General features: G+C 48.8%; 2 protein-coding genes across 3 annotated transcripts; one reads left to right on the forward strand and one right to left on the reverse strand.

The window, feature by feature from the left end:
- The first annotated feature begins 4,551 nt into the window (after positions 1–4,551).
- On the forward strand, positions 4,552–5,712 carry LOC133917916 (putative cyclin-F2-1). The gene has a single exon (XM_062361735.1). The coding sequence runs from the start codon at positions 4,552–4,554 to the stop codon at positions 5,710–5,712; it is 1,161 nt and encodes a 386-aa protein (XP_062217719.1).
- Positions 5,713–9,889: 4,177 nt separating this feature from the next.
- On the reverse strand, positions 9,890–12,162 carry LOC133919117 (probable nucleoside diphosphate kinase 5). Of its 2 annotated transcripts, XM_062363383.1 has the most exons (5): positions 12,019–12,162; positions 11,344–11,568; positions 10,614–10,721; positions 10,261–10,370; positions 9,890–10,168 (listed from the first exon to the last, which is right to left on the reverse strand). In XM_062363383.1, the coding sequence occupies exons 1-5, from the start codon at positions 12,093–12,095 to the stop codon at positions 10,143–10,145; spliced, it is 546 nt and encodes a 181-aa protein (XP_062219367.1). In that variant the 5' UTR covers positions 12,096–12,162; the 3' UTR covers positions 9,890–10,142. The 2 variants fall into 2 exon arrangements, with proteins under 2 accessions (XP_062219367.1, XP_062219369.1); XM_062363385.1 differs by lacking the exon at positions 10,614–10,721.
- Positions 12,163–25,601: the final 13,439 nt, after the last annotated feature.

Below are 25,601 nucleotides of genomic sequence, written 5' to 3' on the forward strand. Positions count from 1 at the left end.
AACAATTGCTCACAATTAAACAAAGCTGATGTTCGTGATGCATATGCATGTTTACTGTCACAAGTTACATAGGAAAATCAGACCCCTCTAGAACACTCCTTTTGAGGTTAACTTGACTTAAGTTGAATCCAATTCAAGCGTATCCAACCTATCGACAAAAGTTTTAATTACCCTTTAATTTCAACTAGTGAACTTATTAACTTACTAAATATACTTAACAAACTTGGGATGTGACAAACCTCCCCCCTTAAAAGAATCTCATCCCGAGATTCGGGTGAGCATAGGAGAGAGCACGATGAGTTCATGAGTTAGGAGTTGAGAGTTGTGGTAACGAGACGATGGCACAACGAGGCTGCAAGAATAATTCATCACCGAGTATCGAAGACTTTGAAACTCGGTGAATGAAAAGGGAAAGACTCTTAGGATTCTCAGTGCCATATTCACCTAGAGAACTTAATAACTCCACATGGAATCTATAGGATAAAAAGGTGGGTGTTGATCGAGTATTAAAAGTGTCATCATCCTTCCTCATTCCAACTCACTAACATGACAAGATAATATTTCTACTCACATTCATGAGAAGAAAAGGATGGGAGTAATCTTCTCGGTTATTTGATGGTGCTTATTTGCATATCTAAGAAGGTTAGGAACATGGATTTCCTATTAGAGGAAAGGGCGGTACGATAAAAGTCCAATCAGATGTTCCGACACCTTAGATCGGAACTTCCGATCCAAAAATAATTTGGATATGAGAACTTCATGTTTGGAACAGTCGGAGGCTATTGATTTTGGAAACCTCATGACGATACACAAAGTGCATGAGATCAACTAAAGAAGGATCTCCAAAGGAAGGAGAGGTCAAACATATGGTCCCTATGTTGATTCATGTAGGATAAGCGTCGTTAGGTTGGATAGTGACCATAATTTGCAAAAAAGAGAGGTGACTACATCTTATGGGGGTTACTCTAGCTAGACAAGTAGGATCTAACTTGCTAGGTCAAAGTGGTATTTTCCTCTCATCCATGGTGTAGTCATGGTTTCCCAATACAATCAGGTTAATGCCAAAAAATTTCTAGCACCTTGACTCTAAGATTGCATTCAATTCTCACATCCTCGCTCATATGTGCACCATGCCATATGCTTCGTATGCACCATTATGCATCATGCCATGTGCACAATGATATTATGCAATTGCACCTTCGCATATGCACCATCTTACATGTGCATTTTATTATCGCAAGTGCGCAACGCACCATAAATTGCATCATGCCATCCATCCATTGCCTCATTGCGAGTCACACCATGGTTACGCTTGTATTATTGGCGTCGCTCCACACGTCGCGCCAGTCTCCAACGCCGTTGCTGCGCAAGGAGGATGATGGCATGTAAGTCTAGGAGCCTGTCGCGCTGTGCGGGTATGACAACGATGATGCCGCTGACATCAAGGCATCGCTTAGCGAAATCAACATCGTCGTGCACCCACACACTCCTTCCTATTCTGGTACCGGTGTCGCCCTGCCGATGGCTTTCGTGGAGTTTCTGGAGCTGTCTTAGTAAGAAGCTAATGCCGACTTCAAGGCCATGCTCCGTGGTATCCCAAGCATCCAGGTTCCGTCCACCGGCTTTGCTCCAATCCACGTGGCCGCTCATGACACCACCCCGGTGACACCCATAGAAGTGCTTAGAGCATCATGCAGTTATGGTGAAATGTGTCAGGTGCTTGCTGGCGCCCGGCTCACTCCAGCCTAACTGGCTGGGAAGCAAATTCTATAAGACCCTGTCCAAAAAGACCCTCGTGAGACCCCATCCATACTATTCATCATGTGATCCAATGACTGGACTGAAGAGGAGAGAGAGAGTGTGGACATATATCATCACGTGGAGGAGGATCTTTCATAGGACCGAGTCCTATAAAATTTGCTTCCAACCGGCTAGACCACCAGTACAAAAGAGAGACATTCCATCAGAATAGGCACAAAATAGAATAGTGAGGCATCGACCTTCTTCGTCTCTAGTTTCTTCTCTATTGTCCTCTCATTTCACCCCCATTGTTCATCTTCTTCCACCTCTAGATCCCTCCCTCTTCCCTTCTAGAAGGTTCCTCTAGCTTCTTCCCCGATGAGTTGCTAATAATTGTTATCAAAGCCATTCTTCCTAGCCACCATGATGGTTGAAACTTGCACCCCTCTCCTCATCGAGATCAGGAAGCTATGTGAGCGGATCGACATCGCAGCGAAGAAGTGGGATGCAAGGCCTCTCCAAGCCGAGACCAAGGAGACCATCTTCTACCCATGCGACGACCTCGGCGGGAAGCGAAAGGGGCTCAACAGACCCAAACCTGGCGCCGTTGAGAACACTCCTCCTCGCCGTCATTCCACATTATCATTTCATCCGACGGGGAAAACGGTCGGGACGTAGCGGTGGAGGCGAAGCACACAGACTACCCGTGCGCGGCCACACAGCGCGACTCGACGATGACTTCCGTGCATTCGTCCATGTTCCACGACATCCGTGAGCTTAGCCTCTTCCACACCATCGTCCAACCGATGCGCGGCATCTCCGGCGATCACCTCATTGGACGCAACGTCCACAAAGCGTCCATCGACTCTCACGGGCTGACACCTGCCAACTTCTCGAAGGAACGCCTCAACCACTTCGGCCACTTCAACGTGCTCACCCCACTCGTCGACGACGCCTTCCTCTACACCATCGTCGACATCGTCCCAGGTGTGGAGTGTGATGACCACCGACTCTGGGGGTCGACGCTGTGGATCCTGACGCCCGCGTAGTCGATGACGAGAAACCTGTCACACGTTGCCTCGAACACCGCCCGTGTGACTTGCGTCATGCTACGCACCACCGGTGCGTCAGCGAGCGACACCTGGGCATGGAGCTCCTCCGCGGTGAGCTTGTGCGTGCAGCCCACATTCGTGAATGCGCGCAGCAGGTTCAGCCCTGTGGGGCCCAACATCTTTGTGACCAGCACCGTGGGCCTCTCGCCCGCCACTGCTACCCTGGGCGCCAGTGATGGGAGTGGCACCACGGGGAAGCTGGCACGATGGAGGGGAGCTCTGCACCGCGTCCTTGTCAAGCAGACCGGGACATGGGACCTAGCTTCGACATGTACGACACCGTCGCTGGGAAAGATGACGTGACGAGAGGAGCATGGCGTGGAAGTGAGTGCTTCTGTAGCTGCACGCGCTCTATAGCAGTGGAAACGATGATGGCACTGACTACACACTCCGGCTGGACTGGGTCACTGGCGCCGAGATGTACTTCTCGGCGTCTAGGTACTTCTTGTTCCCGGAGGGCGCGGGCGGGCCTGGACGTGCGTTGGCCTTAGGACACCACGGCTAGGCCACTGGGGACTCCCACCCGCTCATCGCAGCACCTGGATGGCATGTTCACAGCAGCATCGACACAACGGACCTCGTGGCGCTCCTCTGGCTGGCAAGGAAAAATTTATCAGTAACAAAAATTTATCGGAGGTTAGCGATAAACAGGATTATCGAATTTATCGAAATTATATTGGTGATTGACAAAAAAATTTGGACAATTTTTTTTTAAAAAGGCTCAATTTCTTTAGAAAATTACATAGATTGTATTTAAACCATTTGACATAAAAAATAACACATAAATAAATTAGGGCGTGACGACAATGGCTTGGGGCAAGCCGCAATTAAAGAGAGGGAATTGTTTGGTGCTTGTGGCATCAGAATGGGCATGGAATAGAATAGTCAGGCATTAGCCTTCTTCTCTGCTGTTCTCTCATTTCACCCTACTATTCATCTTCTTCCACTTCCACCTCTAGATCCCTCCCTCTTCCCTTCTAGAAGGTTCCTCTAGCTTCTTCCCCACGATGCCAATGAGGATGAAGGCGCCGCCATCAAGAAGCCGTCCAAGAAGCAGCAGGAGCCGTGCGAGCCGTACGACGCCGACATCAATGCCGCCCTCCGGGTCATGGAGAAGGACCCCGCGGAGCGGCCCTCGCCGTTGTACCTCTGGAAGGCGCAGGCTGGGAAGATGACCATGGTCAATCGCGTCGAGCTCGTCTCGTGGATGCACGACCTGCAAGTCTCACAATCCGAATGAACAACGGCCTGCTCGATCTGTTTTGCGACGCGCGATGGATTGGTAGTTAGTTGCGCCGTACGTATTAATTCCGGTAGTCGCGTACATCGTATGCAACTAATCCGAGTCATCTCTGGCAGTGGCAGGTGCTTGCTTGATCGCAGTAGGGCAGTTCCAAGCATGGCGCCGTGGCGGCTACGTACTCAGTCAGTTCACTTTAGTTGCAAGCGCGTACTGGCGACTGGCTTACTCGGATACGGAGGTTGTCATCGATTGGGCGATAAATACGAGTAGTATGCCGTCCTCTGACTCCATACCCAGCCCACCCGTCGTCCACTTCTCTCCCTCTCACTGCGGCGGCTCGGTTTGTGGCAAGAGCTTGCTTGCTTGTTGTAAGGCGAAACCATGTGCTGCGTTGCTCCTCTCGTTCTTCCCGGCCTCGCTCCTCGCGCTGCACCCGCCGTCGACGTGCGAAGGACGATGGCAACGTCGTACGTGGAGGCTCCAGCCGCGCTGTACTGGTACGACGACGACGCCGACGCCGAGGCGTTGCTCCGCGACAGCGACGCCCTGCCGATGTCGTCGGTGGAGTTTCTTGCTCTGTCTCGGCAAGACGCCGTCGCCGACTTGGAGGCCTTCCTCCGTTATATCCGGAGCGTTCACGTTCCAGCCACCGGCCTTGCTCCTGTCGCCATGGCAGATGAAGCGACCCCGACGACTCCCCTAGCGGTTCTTGGAGCGCCGCGCAGTTACGGCGATGACGATGCCGCCGCGAGCGCCACCATCAAGAGTCCGTCCAAGAAGCAGCCGGAGCCGTTCGAGACGTACGACGATGACATCGACGCCAGCCTCAGGGCCATGGAGAAGGACCCCACGGAACGTCCCACGCCGTTGTACCTCTGGACGACGCAGGCTGGGAAGATGACCATGGTCAAGCGCGCCGAGCTCGTCTCGTGGATGCACGACTTCGCCGGGTACTACGACCTCGCCCGGGGCGCGCTGCACCGAGCCGTCTCCTACGTCGACCGCTTCCTGTCGGCCAAAAAGATCTGGGGCTCTTGCGAGCTCCGCCTCCTCGGCGCCGTGGCCGTCTTCACCGCGGCCAAGTACGAGGACAGGAGAACCACGTGGGCGCTCGACGCCGACAATGTCGCTCGGCACGCCGGGTGCACCCGACGCGAGGTCGTCTACGCGGAGTGCGAGCTGGTCGCCGCGCTCGGGTACCGCCTCAGCGGCCCCACGGCCTACACGTTCATCGACCACTTCACAAGGCACGGCCAAGAGGAAGAGGGCACCCAGGGCTCGGCGGTGAGGTCCGTGGCGCACCACCTCGCCGACCTGGCGCTGCTGGACTACCGGTGCGTGCAGTTCCTGCCGTCCGTCGTGGCGGCGTCCGCAATCGTCCTGGCGAGGCTTGCCGTGGACTCCGCGGCGTCGGGGAGCCAGGAGCTCAAGGTGACGGGGTACGCGCTCGAAGACCTGACCGGCTGCATGGACACGATCTACGACATGCATGAGCACCAGCACGTGTGGCCAGGATGCGCCCAGATGATGGCCAACTGCGCGCACAGCTACTCCTTGCCCCCTCGCTCGCTGATCGACGTGCGCGCATGGACCGCAGAAACACAGCTGCAGAGCTAGATAGATTTTGGTAGAGCCTCTGGCTACCTAGCAGCAAACAGAGAGAGATTTGTAATGTTCATATGTACATCTGGAACGTCTTAATGCATTGGATTGTTGGAAGTCAGTTTGATTTAATTTGCTGCTATGAATGATTCATGTTTATTTATCATAATTTATGTGATCTATGAGAGTGATCGAGATGCTCTAATTTGGGTGTACATGAGCTAAAGATGTTTCGTGTGCTTGTTTGCTACACAGTGTGCAGAGTGCGGACTGCAGTGTTGTGCTATGTACACTAGCAGGAGTAGTTGATGAACGAATCAATGGTTGGCCTTCCCCGTCCGGTTGCTCAGCGGCTGACCATGCCCAATGGGGGAGGAAATTCCCCCAATTACATTCCCAGGGTATTCATTGTTTCCTTTCATATTTCGGAGATGCCCCATTATTTCCTATGTTTTCCTGGGAGAGTGGTTGAGTGTTCTGATTGAAGGTACTCATACATTAAGGGGTATCAAAATATTGGTTCAAAGCCAGGTTGTAGGAAAGACCCTCGGGAGAAGATAAGATTAGTCACGAGTCTCAATAGAAAGACTACAACACATTTGTGCTTCAAGAAGAACGACACACATCATTTCAGAATGGTAGAGCTGGAACGCAAGGATCATATCAAAGTTACCGCACGTACTTGGCTTTCTACTTGGCTTGTAATGATTGATCATTGGATTTTTTTTCAGATCCTCGTTTCAGTTTAGGGTTCATTACGTGGTACTCTAGAGCAGCTAGATTGCTATTTCTCTTCAGTTAATTTGTTCGAACATGAAGAATCATGCTGCAGAATATAATATTGTGAAAGACGCAAATCAACCGAGCCACATGTCGACACATCAACAAATTAATAAAACACAAGACACGATAAATCCTATATTCAGAATTCAAACATATGCCATATGCTACATTCTTTTATGCTGTGGTTTGCAATTTACCAATACATATTTATTTGGTCATCTTCTCCATGTTAGAATTACACATTCATGAACCTCATAACCAGCAAAACCGTCGCTCGGGTCTGTTATGCATTAAAAATATAACCGAAGCAAAATTTGACTCCGATGTTTTCAGAATTTGAAGCAGCGTGAATCTTTTTGTTTCCAGAAATCATAACATCCATATTAGATCATTTGGAATCAACAATCACTAATTAAAAGGGTTCTAAAGCAATCATATCAGACAAAAGCCATGGGAATTGATCACCTTTGATGGATCTTGGAAAAATATCTCTTGTTTCTCTTGCTTGGTCAGGTGCACAACTTCACATAATTTTATAAGCTCTTAGCAGATCAGAAAAGCTGCTGAGTCCAAAGTCCAAACCAGATCACAAAAAGGCGAGGTTAATCCGTTAAAAATGAAAACCTTGCAGCAGCGGCAGTAAAGCAAGGTGTCAACAAAACTCATGGCTTAAAGGCAGCCTAAGGACAAATAACAATACGACCAAGATGAATTAGGCAAGGAGAACCTAAAAATAAGAACAAGCTGACTATTCTGTGCTTAACTACCACACGCCCAGGACCAGCGAGTTGAGGCTGCAACCCAAATATGGTGGAAGATTGCAATGTACACCGAGAGAACAAAGGAAGAAAGGGGAGGGGAACCGCACACTGAGGAGGAAACCGGCATCGCAAGCAAGAGGCATCACGCCTACAACCACAAGGAAGACCATAGGCCGAAGACCTTACCGACACCGGAGAGGATACAATCGCTACCACTGGACGGATTGGCGATGGACAACGAGCCAAGGTGCTTCTTTTGTACAAGGAGAAAAGCAAGAGGAAAGAAGGAATTGAGAAGCCAAGTTGAAATATGACTTGGTTCATATGTGATGAGTGATTGACAATGATGTTGATTTGGTTTGATGATTTTAAGATTACATGGTATGGTTATGTACTATAATTATGATCATAATTAACAAAAGTTACAGAGAAAATAAAGTTGACATGTTTGTCTTTGAGTCTAGGAAAATTATACATGTTAGATGATCCAGCACCGAAGAAAATGAACCCGCCGGATGATTCGGCGTTCATGTGCTGTACAAGCCAAAGTATTTTAACGAAGAAGCAAAAATTGAAGTACACGTCGGATGATCTGGCGCTTGCCATCAGTGAACACCAGAGCTTTTCTTGTAGAGATGTTACAAACTGGCTTTGACAGACTTATATACATCGAATGGACCAGCGCTAAGCAATGTGTACGTTAGATGCTTTGTCGGAGTAATTTCTCCAGAGAGGGTGCAAAATGGGTTTGAGCAAGAATGGATATGCCAGATGGTTCGGTGATAGGCATGAATACATGGCGGACTATTTCTTGCAGAGAGGATTTCAGGAGGACTGATCTGCTGAGTTGAATACGCCGATCGGATGGTCCGACACTCAGGGAGAGTGAACATCGGATCATCTGACATTCACGTTTTTTCAGAGATGTGTCATTTCTGCAGGGATTTTGATTTTAACTAACTTATGATGGAGTTAAAGGGTGTTGTAAGTACATGTTTGCTTGTCTCATGATGTGTAGGTGGTGGATACAACTTGGTGTCCATTGACGGGAAGATCAGGGCTAAGGAGGGAGCTTGGTGCCAGATGATCGAGGGAGCCAAACAAAGTTAAGGATGATCCCGACTGTACATGTGGAATTAAAACAAAGCATGAGATGGAGGATGAAAATGGTGTGTTGACAAAGTCAAGCGAAAGGGATGCCAGTGCAAGTGACAAGGCGGTCTAAGAGATCAGGAGAGGGAGAGATTTGCCAGCGGTCAAGATCGCAAGACGGAGTACACGTATCGTCATCGGGATGCTTGCATAAGGTGTTTGCATGTGGTTGTAAGTCACACTTTGAAAAGCATCAAGACGGTTTCTCGATTTGGCCGTAAAAACTACAGGAGGATGGAGTGCACGTAGCATCATCATGAAACTTGCTTTGAGGTGAAGCTAAATCATGAAGGCGCCACGAACGTCCAATGTGCAGAGAAAAATTCGGATGAAACTATCCCCGGTGGTAGGTGAGAGTGCATTGTAAGGGAATGCCAATTTATGGATAGGATTGCTTAAGGGTTAAGCAAGCCCCCTAAGTCTATAAATAGAAGGGTATGTCTGGTGGAAACATAAGATCCTTGAAAAGTTTTTGGAGAGCCTTCCACTTGTATAATGTGGAGAGAGAGAGATGAATGCTTAGCCTATATTTAGATGAGACTTTTTGTGAGAAAAACACTTTATAATCTGTTAAAAGAGGCCGTGGCTCTGAGCTTAATGAAGAGAGGGTTTTACACATGCTTGAGTTAATCTCCTTCTAGTCTTCTACTTTTGGATCTCGTGTTTTCCTGCAAGTTCTTAGTGTTTTCTTGTTGATTTTCTTTTTCCTAGAGAGATGCTCGTTTTGGGTCATGTAAGAGGTGTTTTTCTTGTTGCTAGAGGATTAATTATCTCCTATAAGTTGGTCTTAAACCATCTCAACTATCTAGATCTATCAACTTGAAGAATCATTTCTTCCAGCGGTTAGTTCTCTTGTGTTTAGAAGTTTTTCGTCAAGTTGTTTGATTCCTTACGCTATGACTCTTAATATGGTCTTAACCGAAACCTAAAGTTCACATTTATCTAAGAGGAGCGTTGGTTTTGAAATTTTTGCAATTTACTCGTCTCTTTTGCTTCCGCATGTGGTTTTGAGGTATGTTAGGTTGAGAAATAGAAAAATATCATTAAATTTAAATTTTTTATTAAAACATATATTCACCTCCTTTAATGACATACTAAGGTCCTACAAGAATACTATAAGATCTACTAAGAGAAAGCTGCACAGGGGTGGGACCCCCTCCCACACGCCACCGGCAAGCCACCGGGCTGATTCAACGGGAGAAGCTAGGGGAAAGTGGATATTACAACGTTGGTCGTGAGCTCGCACACACAATCCTTGGATGATTACACTAGTACAAATTTCTGATCTTTGGGATGCGTTCTTGGGCGAATTTTTGTCTCTAATACTCTGATTTCTTGTATTGAAATGGCAATTCTCTTCAGTCTTCTCCCCTTTTCATGGATTACTACTGCAACCCAACTTGCATACTCAGATTGATAGGCCAGGGGCTCAGGGCAGAAAATGCGGAGGACTGCCAAGTGACTGTTTTTGGTAAACAAGACTGACCAGACCAAGATGAGTATAAATTCTATGATCTATTTGTGTGCAGTGCAGTCAATTATATTTTTCATCGGAATACAACAATCACTATGAATGAGTAATTGTCAACCACAATCTGCAGGTCAATTTCTCAGACGAAGAGATCAAGTGAAGACATGTAATGTGGAGCCGACTAGCCTCATCTGATGCACCTAAGTTTTCACCAACCAAGAGTTTGAGGGAGTCATCAAGTTTCATATTATCAGCCTTGACAGATACCTGTCTAGTGTCTACAGCTCGTCATGTTCCACAGTTTCTGCATTGCCAAATACCACGGTCAGAAAATTCATGGTATGATCTTCAGAATATATGAAACAATGAAAAAGCAAAAAAAAAAAAAAAACCCACCAGAACTAGCATCTCCAAAGAAAAATGAAATTTCCCTTGCTGCAGATTCCATTGAATCTGAACCATGCACACAATTTTTCTCTGAGTCCAACCCACACATTGCTCTAATGCTGAAAGAGAGAAGCATGATGTTGGTGATTAATACTGGAAAATGAGAAAAAAACACAGTAGCAAAAAGCGAGGAAAACGTATTCAAGCCCATTAGCAGGTTAACAGGTATTGTCGAAGATATGATCACAATTGACAGATACTAGAGTGATGACAAAGTGCATCGCAATGACTAATAAGTAATAACACCATACAAATGATGTGCAGTGTTGTCAGCTAGAAAAAGAAATAGCAAAATTCTTAACCTGTTTGGATGATAACTTTTAGCCTTTCTTGCATCAGTTGGCCCAATCAAAGCTCGCCACTGTGAGATGGCATCAGGCCTTTCCAGAACCATAACAAGAACTGGACCACTGAAGATGAACACAAACATAAAGCTCACGGGTGGAATGTAAATGAGGCAGATTTGCCTAGGAATGCCTAATACAGATATATAACTTAAATGTCAAATGGGACAAAATTTGCTATCTGTGAACAAAAGGTCCATTGTAAAGTGACCATGCTTACTAGTTGTTCAGAGGACACGTTGAAGTAACATCCCACTTCAATGTTTTAAGTAACTTTTCCTTGTTAAAGGCTCAAGCAGGAGACCTAAAGACTGCACACCTTCATTACATTCTTAAATTATCGTGTAAAACTAAAAGCTTTTGGGTTCTACTGCAATAAAATAATGTCAACCAAAACAAAGTATACATCCCACTTCCAAACAGAACAAGCAGCATGAATTGTTCATATATTCAGTCACTAGGATTTTTTTAAGCAGCAACCAAGGAAACCTCCTTAGCTCAGGATTTAGTATCTGGACTCTGGAAGGGGTACACGAAAGTATCTAGCCTGAAGAGATATCATCGAACTGAGTGAAGCATAAATTAGACAAGAGAAACTATATAGTGGAATTTCTAGAATCTATATGACTAAAGCATAGACTGAGTGGAGAATTTCTGAAGCATAGAACAAGTATTTTGACAACAATACCTCGTCATATACTTCACCAGGCTATCGAAGAAACTTCTCCCAGAATGCTCCGCATAGAACAGAGATGCCCTCTCAGCATCAAGCTTGACCTCGGCCTCTTTGACGATATCAAATCCAGACTCCAATACGGCCTCCTTGATTTTCTCCGTGTAGTTACCTGACAGACCATCCGGTTTGATCATAGCCAGCGTCCTCTCCCTCTCGACAGCCCCACAGCTCCAGCACCTAAATTAATCACACCAAATCTCCCACATCACTTGTATAGCTACCACATATGCAGCACAATCTCAGCTTACACAAGCCTTTCAGCATTGTACAACCACTTCCTTTCTACAGCTACAGCCTAAATGCACCGCCAAAAGCGGCCACGGAATAAGATCTACTTCGATCGATCGATCTAGAATTATATATCCAATAATCACTGTGCATAGTTAGGTTCACGAACATGGGCATGTTTGACATCGATATGACCAAAGGGTCCTAATTAAGGATGACCAACTTGATTAGGCCAAAATATTGCTCAGATCCCTCGAAACAAGCATGCTAGTCGAGCAAATCTAACATTCTTAGGGCAAAGAAAAGCTACGGAGCAACTTTCGGCAGCCTGGACACTGGGAGCAATAGCAAGGCACCCAAAAGTTCAGCGGAAGAGTGGTCGAAACAAGCGCGGCTTACCCGTGGAAGAGGAGTAGTAGTGGAGGCAGCCAGCGGATGACGACAGAGCGCGCTGCCTGCGAAGTGGCTCCGGCCATCTGCGGCGGCGCGGAGGAGATAGAGAGACGTCGGCGCGCTCTCTGTCTGAAGCCTTGCTCAACAGGGTTCAATGCTTCAGCTGTTTGGAATTTTTTTAATAATATTATTTTATTGAAAAATTGCAAAAAATAATAGTTACATTTAAAAATTTGTAAGAATATGTGTTTGACGGTATGCAGAATACCGACAAGTGATCTATCGGTATTTTGTATGTCGATAACCTACGTGATATTGGTTGTGGACCTAGCTAAACGGGTGTGCCACGTAGGATGTTCGTGAAGCTTACCAGCTTGTCAGCATTCCGTGTTTCAACGGGTGACGTGTCATGACCTGTCGGCACACAGAATGCCGATAGGTCCCACGTTAGGTCTGTCGGCATTCCGTATACCGACAGACCTTTAATATCAGTCCGACCGTCGATTCCTCTTCTGTTCCTCGTCTTCCACGCGTGCCGTTGAGCAGAGAGCGACGGCGATTGCGCACGAGAGCATGGTGGTGATGGGCGGGAGCGGACCGGCGAGCGACGACTAGGCTTCGTCGGTCGACGACGCATGGCGACCTCAACCGACGAGGAGCAACCCCGACAACAGCGGTGAGGATCTTGCATTTTTTTTATAAGAAATAATAGTAAATAGTTAGACTAGAGTAAAAAAGTTAGTATACAATATTTAGAATAGAGTAGAAAAAATTTAGAATAGAGTAAAAAAATTAGAAAAGTTAGGATATAAAATTTAGAATAGAGTAGATCTAGTTTGGAAATTTGCAATCTTAGAAAAATTAGTATAGTTTGAAAATTTAGGTTAGAATAGTTTGAGTTAGTTCGGCAATGTAGAATATTTAGAAAAGTTTGAATATTTAGATAATTTAGTGTTTGAAATATTTAGAAAAGTAGTAGAAAAATAGTTAGAGAAATGTCGAGTAGAGTAGATAATTTAGGAGAAAAAAGATATGAAATTTAGAGTAGAGTAGGTATGTTTGGAAATTAGATATATATAGAAAATATAGTATAGTTAGTTAGAAAATGTAGAGTAGTTGAAGAAGTTCAAATATTTCAGTAATGTAAAGTTAAAATATGTTATTTAATATGATTTGAAAATTTAATATTATTAGACGTACATATTTTTTGTCAATGTAGGAATTGTATATTTGAATTGTTGTGGATTTTCGTAGTATTATATTTAAAATGAAAGGAGGAAAATATGATTTATTTAGAATTTAGAACAGAAAAATTTAGATACGTGTAAAATATATAATTTAGCATAAAGCATACATAGTTTGTAATTTTTCAATCTTTAGTAGTTTGAAGTCGAATTGTTATAAATACGTAGAACAAATATTTCTAGTTGTATGATATTTAGAATAAAAATTGAGTAAGTGTTTTTGGCAGCAATACATTTAGAATGATACAGTGTCAATAGAAAGAGTATGTTAGTGATGATATTTAATGGTTATGTAGAATATAAGTGATGAGGTTGAATATAATTTGTGGTCATAACTGTCATATGTTGATTACAATTATTTAACATGACGGAGTATAGTATGTTTGTTATCTGGAATGTCAATCGTAGTTGAGTTCAGGATTTTTTACGGCCCTGGATATGTCATGTATTGTGACAGTGGGGTGGATCTGAGTAACTTCCAGTATGTGAACACAAAATTGTATAGTCTGGGAGAGATTTAGTTGTCCCAAGTGTTAAGTTGGCTATATAATCTGCTGCAACTTAGTCCAGCACATCAGCGGTTGACGGTGAAGGTTCTGATTCCTAGACGTTGAGAAACTGGTTGGTAGTGGGAGCTCTTGGAGGTTACATGTTTGAAGCAATAGAAGCAATTTGTGTCACTGGTGTTGAGATAGGGTTTTTCCTACTGTATCCTTGTAGAAGCGAGCGATGTTGGGTCCACAGAAGCTGGACCTAGCACCGTAGAAGTTGTTGGTGAAAATGTTGTACATGAGGAGGTGTAGGAGAGTGTAGTTCTAGAGGTACCCTGTAGACTAGTGCACCGGTTGAGATACAGATTGTAAGAGAAGAACGTAATGACGGGGAAAAATCAGGCCATGATGCGTGCTGATCAGGGAGAGCAGGACGAGGCATTAGTGGACTAGATGGAGGTAGATAACGACGAGTTCCACATATTTATGGACTCAGGTGCAGGAATCCCGGAAGAATGGTCGAAGTTGACAATGAACTATGGACACGAGTCGGTATAGGAGTATGATTCTATCGTGGTGGCCAAAGGCCAGATGTTTCATGACAAGGTCTATCTGCAGCATACAGTGAAGAGATGGTGTTTCTCGGAGGTGAGAGAGTTCAAGGTAGTAATATCTAATCCTCGGGCATACGACATCAAATGTTTAGCTCAAGGTTGCATTTGGCGAGTTCATGGATTCTTGTTGAGGTGTGAGACAGCATGGTTAGCGTCTATTGTTGAGCCACATACTTGCAACTTGAGCCAATCTCTGCGCGCGCATAGGAATATGAGCGCTGATTATGTTGCAAATGTGATGTACCCACAAATTGTGAAGAAGACTAGTATGTCTCCTTGTGGAGTTATGCATGCTATTAACACCAGATTTGGGTACGAGATTTCATATGACATGGTATGGAGAGAGAAATAGAAGGTGTTAGAGAAGAGGTTTGGCACTTATAAGGACTCATATCACAACTTACCTTCACTGCTAGTGGTTATTCAGGGTAGGAACCCAGACACCTACATTGCCATTCATGATTTTGTCAATCAGGATGAAGATCGAGTCTTTCAGTGGGCATTCTGGTAGTTCGGTTGTATGATTGAGGCATTCCGACATTGTTGGCCGGTGATGTGCGTGGATGGAACATTCCTCATAGGCAAATACAAGGGGTATATACTCACAACTATCGGGGTAGATGGTGAGAACTAGGTTGTGCCTTTGGCTTTTGCATTCGTGAAACGCGAATGTACAAATAGTTGGCTGTGGTTCTTACAGTGGGTTAAGAGAGATGTTATTGGTAACATGCCTAACGTTTGTGTACTCCACGATCATCATGCAGGCTTGTTGAATGTTATCAACACATTGCAGAGTGGTGCAGGTGGGGTATTACTGTGGCCAGATTTGCATAGCTGTTGGTGCATGCGGCATCTCGGAGCAAACTTATACAAACAATTTAGGAGCAAGAAGCTGATGGATCTTTTTATAAAGCTGTGCAAATAGAACCAAATGAGGAAGTTTGATGCACTATGGGAAGAGCTGGATAAACTAACTGGTAAGCACATGGATGAATTTTTGAAGAAGCCAGTTGTACCAAGGGAGGAGGAGCCCGAGGGTCTAGAGCCTTTACCACTTGAGCCGCAGAGTTTGACCAAGAGAAGGAAGGGTGGAAGGAGAATTAAGTATTTCTCCGACTGGATCAGACACGAACCACTAGAGAAATGGACACTCATTACGGATACTGATGGTTCACGTTATGGAATTATAACAACTAACCTCGTCGAGGTTTACAATTGGCCATTAGTGGAAATTATGGAGGGATTCACTCGTGGAACGTAGCGGTATCTCCGAGAGCATTACAATAAGGCCGCACTACATATGGACAACCCACAAAGGGTGTATATGGCGAAGATAATGTCTTACATGGAAGAGAAGAGAGAGAAGGGCCAGTCACACAGAGTTCATATTGTTGTTAACCGTCAGTGCATCTTCGAGGTGATGTTGCGTGACAAGGGCGAAATGGGTATCAGAAGATAGGAAATTATAATGGAATGCAGGTTGTGGCTAGCAGACAACAAGTGCAAGTGCACTTGCAACAAGCCATCACTGATGCATTTGCCTTAATCTTATGTGCTAGCTTGTTTCACGAAGGGCAGCATTGAGTCGGAGTATTTCGTGTCACTGTAATATCGCAAGGAAGCGGGAGAAAGTACTTGGTCCGGTGAGTTGCTTAGGTGGTGGGCGGTGAAGGACTTCACGAAGCTGCTTGAAAATTGTCCGTTTCGGATTCCACATCCAAACAGCAAGGTCGACGCACGTCCTCGCAAGGAGGTCCACATTCGAGGGGGCAGTACGAGCAGTATCTGGTAGACGCTCTGGGGTCAGGCTAGATGGTTAGGCGTGTCCCGGTACACCAGCTGAAGAAGAAGAAAAATCCTTTGAACGAGACTATTATTTGAAGCAAGGCGTGACTGTTTCCATGTTGTATTACTAATTGGATGGTGCTCTATGTTTGTAATATTCATTTGTCTTTGTGTTGAAGCCTTGTAATGTTGGCACATTATTGTATTATGTAATATTCGGACAACATAAGTATGTGTTGTAATATTTGGAGCATGTTGTATTATGTACTATTTAGAGTTACTGGACAACCTAAGTATGTGATGTTATGTATTATTCTTTGTATTTTATTTCTCTCATGTTCAATTTTTATTTTCCATATTCTGCATTGCATTACTTATGCTTGTCGTATTTATTATGTTATGCAGTATAATATTTTTTCTTTTAGGTATGGAGCTCATGGACCCTGTGATCGATGCAATGTATTGGACACACTTGGACGGCACAGACCTGTACTCGTGCTTGCGCTTACATACTCCGAACACCTTCTGGAGGCTTGGCCAGTGTTGGATCCCGAGGTAATAACTATATGCATTATATGTTAAATGTTGTAAATCACTCAATATTTTACTCACATTATTTACTTTCCGTAGGTTGAGGGCATCGAGTCTCCTTCCTTTAGCCCGTCTACTCAACCTGACTAGGGACTGCCCCCCCCCCCCCCGGTTTCCCCTTAATAGGGCAATGCTGGCAACACTGGTCAACCGTTGGAGGTCGGAGACGCACACTTTTCACCTACCCATAGGTGAGATGACTGTCATGCTGCAAGACATCTCCATGCTACTTGGATTGCTTGTGGTGGCGACTGCTGTGTTCGGGCCAGACTTACACACCGAGTGGAGGGACGAGCTCCTCTCTAGATTCCACGGAGTCATCCCTAAGGGTCAGCAGCCTGAGTAGGTGGCCTTTGACACGGCCCACGGTCCATCAAAGGCATGGGTCTAGCAGTTCCGGGTGGACCGCCTGATGCCAGAGTCAGAGGATTGGAGAGTGTGACGGTACCTAGAGGCGTACCAGTTGTGGTTGTTCGGGTGGGTCCTCTTCACCAGCACGCGCACAGACACCGTCGACAGGCGGTTCATCTTCTTCATGCAGTAGATTACAGATGAGCCCTGGAGCAAGTCCCTCGGTACAGTTGGGGTTCTGCGGTCCTAGAGTAGACATACTAGGCATATGCCTCTTGGCCTCTCTGACTTGTGCCACAAGGACCAGGCTCTCTGTCTTACGCATCGATGACTGGTGTTTGACATCACAATCGAGCCCTACTACCCTCACAGAGTGTTCAGACAGTTTGGGTATCACCAGCACTTTCCCCTGCCACGACGACTGACAGACAACACTCACTTGTAAGTATTTGTTGTTACATGTTCTATACTATTCATGTTTGAAGTTCTGTAATTGTAACTTCGTCTTGTAGCATGATGTAGAAGGGTCAGGGGGTAAGTTGTAGGCATGGGTGGACGAGTGGGCAGATGTGGCTGCACACATCTACGTCGCAGCAGGCCTTACAACCCTAGGACGGTGGACGCGTACTTGCGCTGGTTCCATGAGGTAACGTGGGTTAGGTGCTTCCCAGTGCATCTGGAGCCACCGTAGCATGAGCTGGAGGTAACTGACATGTTCGCTACGAAGCCGGCGGTGGCGTACCATGCAATGGTACGTGACGATGTTTCATTGTACTGACTTTCATTCTTATTATTAAATGTGTTCTCTTTGGCATTGTAGGCGGACACATATAGGGACATCGGAATGGAGCTATTAGACTTCGTGGACAGTTGGGAGTCAATCCCACTGTGAGTTGATCCAGGAGAGCTGATGCCCGATCTGCATCGGCTGGCACGGCGTTGCCTCAGCGGGTTTCAATGTGCTTCATGCAAGAGGGTACCGGACGTCGTCGAGCCTACCACACAGACGAGGTAGCCATCACGTGCTTGGGCTATGCCGACAAGCTTCCACATGGAACCAACCTCGTCGTCTCGGTCACCACGGTTGCGGTACATGCCAACTCCTGGTTTCCGCTCGAGTGCTTCCGTTCTAGGTTTGCCACTACCAATGGTATCACTCGGGATTGTATCTTCTAAGTCAACTATACTGTGATGCATGGCATTTGACATAGTTGTACCATGCAATAATTCCACCCTCCTTTGATGTAGCGTCTGGCTCGTCGCACTCCATGATGGACGACTGGTTGACGGAGTCGGCTGACGAGGAGGGCCCGTCGTAGATAGCGGGGGCACCTCCACTGATGCAGCCATTGCAGGCCGACCATGCCACCCTTACTGACGTTGCATGGCCTTAACACCCTTCGTGCGACCCCTTTATGTTCTCCACTGACCAAGTGCATCACAGAGCAGTTGGTAGACGGAGGGTGGCAGTCGTGCGCATCAAGCGCGCCCGTGGCCATGGCGACTCCCCTTGACTACGCCATTAGACGATACTTGTACATGTTTATGTTATTTTTATTATGTGATTGACATGTCATGTAGGATGTTTATGTTGATACTATGTTATCAGCCATGATTTTATTACCCGTGTTCTCATTTCATCCTAAAAAGTACCATTGTGCAATCTTATCAGCTTTCGAACGTATCTACGTGTCGTCCTACTGCAACTTTCGAAACCAAAACCATGCGTATTACGAACCCTACTACTATTACGTGTGGAAACAAAATCCAATGTTACATGACTGGGTACAAAATCCAACGTTACAAACAACACAGTACACTAAAATAGTGCAAAAGGCTAAGGCAGTACATCGGGATACATTGCTTCTAGTCATACTGACTAAGAATGAACTATAGAGACTTTCTTGACTCCCATCATCTTTCTTAACAATAGTTCCCCAGGGGTTGTGGAGGAGGAGGATGAGTAAACTTTTGGGCTACAACATCATCTTCATGTCGACATGGCAGCCAAAACGAGCAAGGAAGAGCATTGTGGTTTCTGTAGAAATCTCTACCATAGACGTCTAAATGGGGTGTGAGGGTGGTGGATCGATAGGGCCATCGAGAGGATGAGGATACGCCATCTTCTCAATTCAATGCGAGGTCAGGACATGTGTGAGTAGACAATCGATTGAGTTTTTTTTATATACAAGAAGTGTTGCCGATACTGGATAGATACGACAGCATTGAAAAGCCTATTGGCTAGATTGCACCGGCCTATTAGGGGTAGCACTAAAAAGTCTATTCGCTTGACTGCACCGGCACATTAAAGGTACCACTAAAATTGTATTGTTTCTAAAAACATACTCTATAAAAAGGTAACCCCAAGGACGAAAACATACTCTGAAGACATTGAAGGTGCTTCCGAGTTGAAGAGACTGCCCACTCACATGCCGTTGCAGTGTCGCACGATGATGAGCCTCCCGGAGTATCTGATGCCCTATGTCAATATAAGGAACCATCATCTCGACCATCTGAACACAACTAACACTAAGCATGGTGGAAAGAAGTACATGGAGAAGGGCCATGCAAGTATTTGAAGGTCCTCCACCAAATGATCCAAGCAAGGACGCGTTCGTCAATCGCTAATACCAAAAGGTACTACAATGAAAAGTCATGACTCCGTATGTAGGATGTCCCCTTTATGTAGATGAATAGGTACAAATCAATTATTAACGACAAAACACAGGCTCGTGATTTTATCCTTTCTTCTATAGTACCACACATCTTTCCCTCTCTGCTGCAACATTGTTCAAAGCATCAAATGCAAACACACATTGCTGCAACCACACCCTGCTACTAGCAAAACACGTCTGTCGTGAGTCAGGCTTTAGACATGAAGGGATCACACGACACAACTTTAAGCATGAAATGACAACACCCTGCTAACAGCACAGTACCTCTATCGTGACTCACACTTTAGACACGAAGTGACCACATAATTCAGCTTTAACCATGAAATAACAACACCTATGTCATGACTCAACATTGAATACGAAGTGATCATACGACAATCCTTTAATCATAAATTAAATGACAACACAATCTCTTCCATGGAAACTGGGTGTATATAAAATTAAATGACAACACAATCTCTTCCATGGAAACTTGGTGTATATAAGGGTAACCAATCCATAGCTACTTCATCTCCAACACAGTCCAACACACTCCCTTCCATGGCTTCCAGGTCCTGGTTCAGGTTCGAGTCCAACAAGGGTAAGGGCAAGATGGGCCCTTACGAGCAATGGCACAACATCCTTAATAGATTGAAGCAGTGAAAGAGAAATGAATACCCTGAGCAGAAGAAGAGGGAGATCGAGCTGGAGATAGAAGCGCACGAGGCACGCATGCCGCGATGCGACTGCGGTAAAATAGCACTCCAGAAATCATTCCCGCTTGCCACGATTGCTTGGTACCTGTCGGTGTATCAAGAACCGGGGGTCCCTAAGTCCCGAGGTCAGGCCAGCCATCCGCCACATAGCGCCATCCCGCGAGGTCCCTCCCGCGGGGTGAGGAAAGTTCAAGTCCCGGGAGACAGTGCTCGGGGCCACAGTCATTGGTCCCCGAGCACCCCAGTTCCCCGATGATCCGCGGAGTCTAAGTACCGGGAAGAAAAGTGCTCGGGTCGATGCCTGGTCACCCCCGAGCACCCTAGTCCCCCGATGACCAGAAGAGCTAAAGTTCCGAGAGAGAGTGCTCGGGGCTGCGAGCAGCAGCCCCCGAGCGCTCGGTTCCCTGAGGTCCCACACAAAGAGTGCTCGGGAGAGAGTGCTCGGGGCTGCACGTGGCGGCCCCCGAGCATTCGGTTCCCTGAAGGATCGTGCATGAGTGCTCGGGAGAGAGTGCTCGGGGAGGTGAACAGTACCCCCGAGCGTCCGGTACCCCGAAGACAAAGATAGGCATTCACGGGAGAGAGTGCTCGGGGAGGTGAACAGTACCCCCGAGCACTCGATTCCCCGACGACCCAGAAAGGCCCCCGAGGGGCCCACCGATGAGGTGCCCGCCAGTTAGAGGTCCGAGGCCGCATTTAATGAGCGTGCGTGGCCTGACACATCCAACTACTCCAGCCGCAGCGTCAGTTCCTGCCATGCTTTGGCGGAGGGGCGTGGGGCTATTAATTGCACGGGTCCCGTCCCGTATCACCCGTATCATCGCAAGGATCGCGTTCCGTCTGCCGCCCTATTGTGGCAGAGGAACAAGACAGGGCGGGCACGCCGGGTTGCTCTGCGGCTGCCCGGTGGGCCCTCTCCATGGCGCCCGTTGCCAGGGCGTTTATGGTGACCGGGCGTGGGGCATTTTTCCACCCTCCGGTCGCTTCACCCAGAAGAAATGATGACGCCTTACCCAGTGATGGCGTCTTGGAACTTGTGCCGCCCTCCTTCCCGTTCGGGGCATGTCGCAGCCGGCGAGTGCTTAAAAGAGCCGGTGGCATAGAGGAATAGGGGACCGACGGAAAGAGAGCAGGCTGGATCAATAGAAAGGACGGAGAACCCGAACAAGAGCGACAAGCATCCAAGCATCAAGAACCGAACCATAGACGAACACAAAGCACAAGACCAGAGCGTAGTTCCAGCAAAAGAAGAGGGAGCCTCAAGCTCTTAGTTAGATCATATTTCTTGTAACCAGCAACATCCTTGAGGGACTTCCTCAGGACAGTTATTGCATCCATACAGGAGTAGGGTATTACGCCCCCGTGCGGCCCGAACCTGTCTAAACTCCGGTGCATTTACTTCTTTTTGCACTAGGTCATCATCCCCCACCACCGGCCGTTGCATTTACTCTCATTCATTTCTCCGACGAACTTATTCAAGATCATCCCCCCAGCCGAATTCTAAAAAGGGGTCTCTCGGGATCCCTGCGACATGAGTTAATCCTCCGACAGCTAGCGCGCCAGGTAGGGGGGAACATCCCTGAATCTGTTTGTTTGTTTTCTTCCACAGAAAAAATGGCCGGTGGACACCGTCCCCAGCGTTCCGGCTCCAGTTACAGCGAGGAAATGCTGCCCGTCGCACAGGAGGCCCCAGTCGCTGCTGCGTCCCAGCAGCAGCCGCTATCTACACGCGCGGCGTTCCCCTCCCAATGGGACCAGGGCGCTGGGCTCAGCAGGGCCGCCGCCGCCGGTGCACCATCCGACCCCCAGCTGGTGGTCGAAACTCCGGCCGCCAGGTCCGCCTCTGGACAGCGTCGGGTGCCCCTCCGGCGTAGGCTCGCCTTCAGCGAGGCTGGCCCCGGGAGTGCGTTGCTTGCGTCGCACGCTCTCCTCAGGCATCCGCCCGTCCACGTGACACCGGACACTCCGGAAGGCCGCTAGATCCAAGAAGTCGCTGCCCTGATCGGCACTGCTCGCCGCCAGGTGCTGACCGGGAGTTCTCGCGCCACCACCCAACGTGGCGCCGCCAGAACCGGCCCATCAACGGGCAACGCTCGCACGGGCAGGGGAGCCTCCAGGCGGAGCGCCACCCCCTTGGCTGCGTCCGAAGCCTAGGACCTCTGCTTGCGTCTCAACGTGCGGAGGGGCCACGAAGATGCGCGTGTCACCCTCGAGCGCCAGCGGGAAACCCGGCAGGAGGCTGAGGCTGAGGACCAGGCTTCCTCTTTTCTGGCCCACGATCGCCAGGATTCCCCGGCTCGCCAGCATTCGCCGCCAAGGAATGTCACTCGTGCCATGGGGTACGGCACCGGCTGCCGTGCCTTCTCTAGTGAACTCCGACGGGTCAAATGGCCCTCCAAGTTCCGCCCTGAGCTGCTAGAGAAGTACGATGGGTCCATCAACCCCGTTGAGTTCCTCCAAATATACACTACGGCCGTCCAGGCGACCGGTGGCAGTGAAAAGGTGATGGCAAATTATTTCCATGTCGCCTTGAGGGGCTCTGCCCGTTCTTGGCTCATGAACTTACCCCTAGGGTCTATTAGCTCCTAGGATGACCTCTGCCACCAGTTTGTGGCTAATTTTCAGGGCACGTTCACGCGCCCCGGCTTGGAGTGCGACCTCCACGCCGTCAAGCAACAAGAGGGGGAGACGCTGCGACGCTTCATCCAGCGTTTCAGCCAGGTCCGCAACACCATCCCGCGGATAGCCCCCCACGCTGTCATCGTCGCCTTCCGGCAGGGCGTCCGCGACGAGCGGATGCTGGAAAAGCTAGGTACGCATGAAATCGAAACCACTGCGGAACTCTTCGCACTGGCCGACAAGTGCGCCAAGGCGGCGGAGGCCCGGGCTTGGCATGTTCCGCGCCCTGAGTGCTCCGCCGCTGACCAACCAAGTTCTTCCTGCTCCGACAGGCGGGAAAAGAAAAAGAGAAGAAAGCGCGAAGCCGCTCCTATCGAACCGGCCCAGGGCCCTGCCCATAGGCCGGCCCAAGAGCCCGACCGCCGACAAGAACGCCGGGCACCCTCCGACCAGCGGCCTGCGCCCGTAAGGGCCCCGGCCAGGGCCCCTCCTAGGGCTCCGGCTCCCGCGAGGGCCCCGGAACCCGCAAGGGCACCAGCTCCCGCAAGAGCCCCGGCACCCGCCCGGGCTCCTGCTCCAACGAGGGCCCCCGCTCCTGTGAGGCTCGAGCTAGGCAAATGGTGCCCCATACACCAGACCAGATGGCACGATCTCACGGAGTGTCGTACGGTCAAAGGCCTCATCGAGCAGCGCCAGAGGGAGCGCGACGAGTTCCGCGGGGGAGGCGATGCTGAGGCCGCCCCCGGCAACGCCGAGCTCGGCTTCCAGGAGCCCGAGCATACCGTCGCCTTCATCGACGGAGGCGCCTACACGCCTTCCTCGCGGCGTGGCATCAAGACCATGCGGCGCGAGGTGTGCTCGGCAACCCCGAGCGAAGAGGCCGCCAGGCCCCTGAGGTGGTCGAACGCCCCGATCACGTTCAGCATGGCCGATCACCCTGCGAGTACTGCAGCCGTGGGGCGACTACCCCTGGTGGTGTCCCCCACCATCTGCAATGTCAAGGTCGGCAGAGTGCTGATCGATGGGGGTGCAGGCCTCAACCTCCTATACAAGGAGGCCTTCGAGAAGTTGCAGGTGCCCTCCAGGCGCCTAAAGCCGTCGCTTCCATTCTGCGGAGTGACACCCGGGCACTCCCTGCCTCTCGGGCAGGTCGAGCTACTCGTGACCTTTAGGAGTCGGGACAACTTCCGCACAGAGAACGTCCTCTTCGACGTCGTGGAGCTCCCCCTCCCCTACAATGCCATCCTCGGGCGTCCGGCGCTCGCCAAATTCATGATGGCCGCGCATTATGCGTATCTCACGGTCAAGATGCCAGGCCCTGCAGGCCCCATCTCCGTGACCGCCGACTCCGACGGCGCCGTTTCTTGCTGCGAGCAGTCGTACATGGCTTTGGTCTCAGCTCAGGCCGAGGTCGAAGGCTGCCCAGGGGGCCCGGGACCCTCTTCATCCAAACCCCAACTCGCTGCCGACGCCTCTATTCCTCCGAAGGAGGTCGTGGTGGGCGAAGACGCTTCCCAGGTCATCCGAATCGGCGGTGACCTGGGCAGCAAATAGGAAAGCCCGCTCGTCACCTTCCTCCGGGCTAACGCAGACGTGTTTGCATGGCAACCGTCCGACATGCCCGGGATCCCTAGGGAGGTGATCGAGCATCACTTGGCGGTGCGTCCGGATGCCCGCCCGGTGAAGCAGAAGGTCTGGCGGCAGGCGCCTGAGCGCCAGGAATTCATCCGGGAGCAGGTCAGCAAGCTCCTTGACGCCGGATTCATCTGAGAGGTCCTCCACCCCGACTGGCTGGCGAATCCAGTTATCATCCCGAAGGCCAACGGCAAGCTCCGCATGTGTGTGGATTACACCGACCTAAATAAGGCTTGCCCTAAATATCCCTTTCGCTTGCCCCGCATAGATCAAATTGTAGATGCAACCACGGGATGTGATCTTTTATGTTTTTTAGATGCAAACTCTGGCTATCACCAGATCCGCATGGCCGTAGAGGATGAAGAAAAATCTACCTTTACCACCTTGGTGGGGACTTATTGTTATATGTCAATGCCTTTTGGTTTGCGCAATATTGTGTCTTCCTTCCAGCTTGCCATTCGCATCACCCTTGACTCGCAGGTTGGCTGCAACGTCAAGGCCTACATCGACGATCTCGTAGTCAAGTCCCGAGACCGCGCCACCCTGCTCGAGGACCTTGCCGAGACTTTCAACAGTCTCCGCACCACCCGCCTCAAGCTCAACTCCGAGAAGTGTGTCTTCGGGGTGCCAGCGGGCAAGCTCCTCGGTTTCTTGGTTTCCGGCCGAGGGATCAAGGCCAATCCAGAGAAGATTCGGGCCATCGAGTAGATGCGACCCCCGGCTCGACTCAAAGAGGTCCAGCATCTTGCTAGCTGCATGGCGGCCCTCGGACGCTTCATCTCCAAACTCGGGGAGCGGGGGCTCCCCCTCTTCAAGCTTCTGAAGAAACCGGAGGCCGAGCAGGCCTTCCACGACCTGAAGAAGTACCTCACCTCACCACCCGTGCTGG

The sequence above is a fragment of the Phragmites australis genome, chromosome 5 (assembly GCF_958298935.1).
Source record: "Phragmites australis chromosome 5, lpPhrAust1.1, whole genome shotgun sequence".
Taxonomy (NCBI): Eukaryota; Viridiplantae; Streptophyta; class Magnoliopsida; order Poales; family Poaceae; genus Phragmites; species Phragmites australis.

Excerpts from the sequence above, each read along its gene's own strand:
- LOC133919117 (XM_062363383.1), bottom strand. The coding sequence starts at position 12,095 with ATGGCCGGAGCCACTTCGCAGGCAGCGCGCTCTGTCGTCATCCGCTGG. Across the intron at positions 11,569-12,018 it reads CTACTACTCCTCTTCCACGG|GTGCTGGAGCTGTGGGGCTG; the intron begins GTAAGCCGCGCT and ends TGATTAATTTAG. Across the intron at positions 10,371-10,613 it reads AAAAGTTATCATCCAAACAG|CATTAGAGCAATGTGTGGGT; the intron begins GTTAAGAATTTT and ends TCTCTCTTTCAG.
- LOC133917916 (XM_062361735.1), top strand. The coding sequence starts at position 4,552 with ATGGCAACGTCGTACGTGGAGGCTCCAGCCGCGCTGTACTGGTACGAC.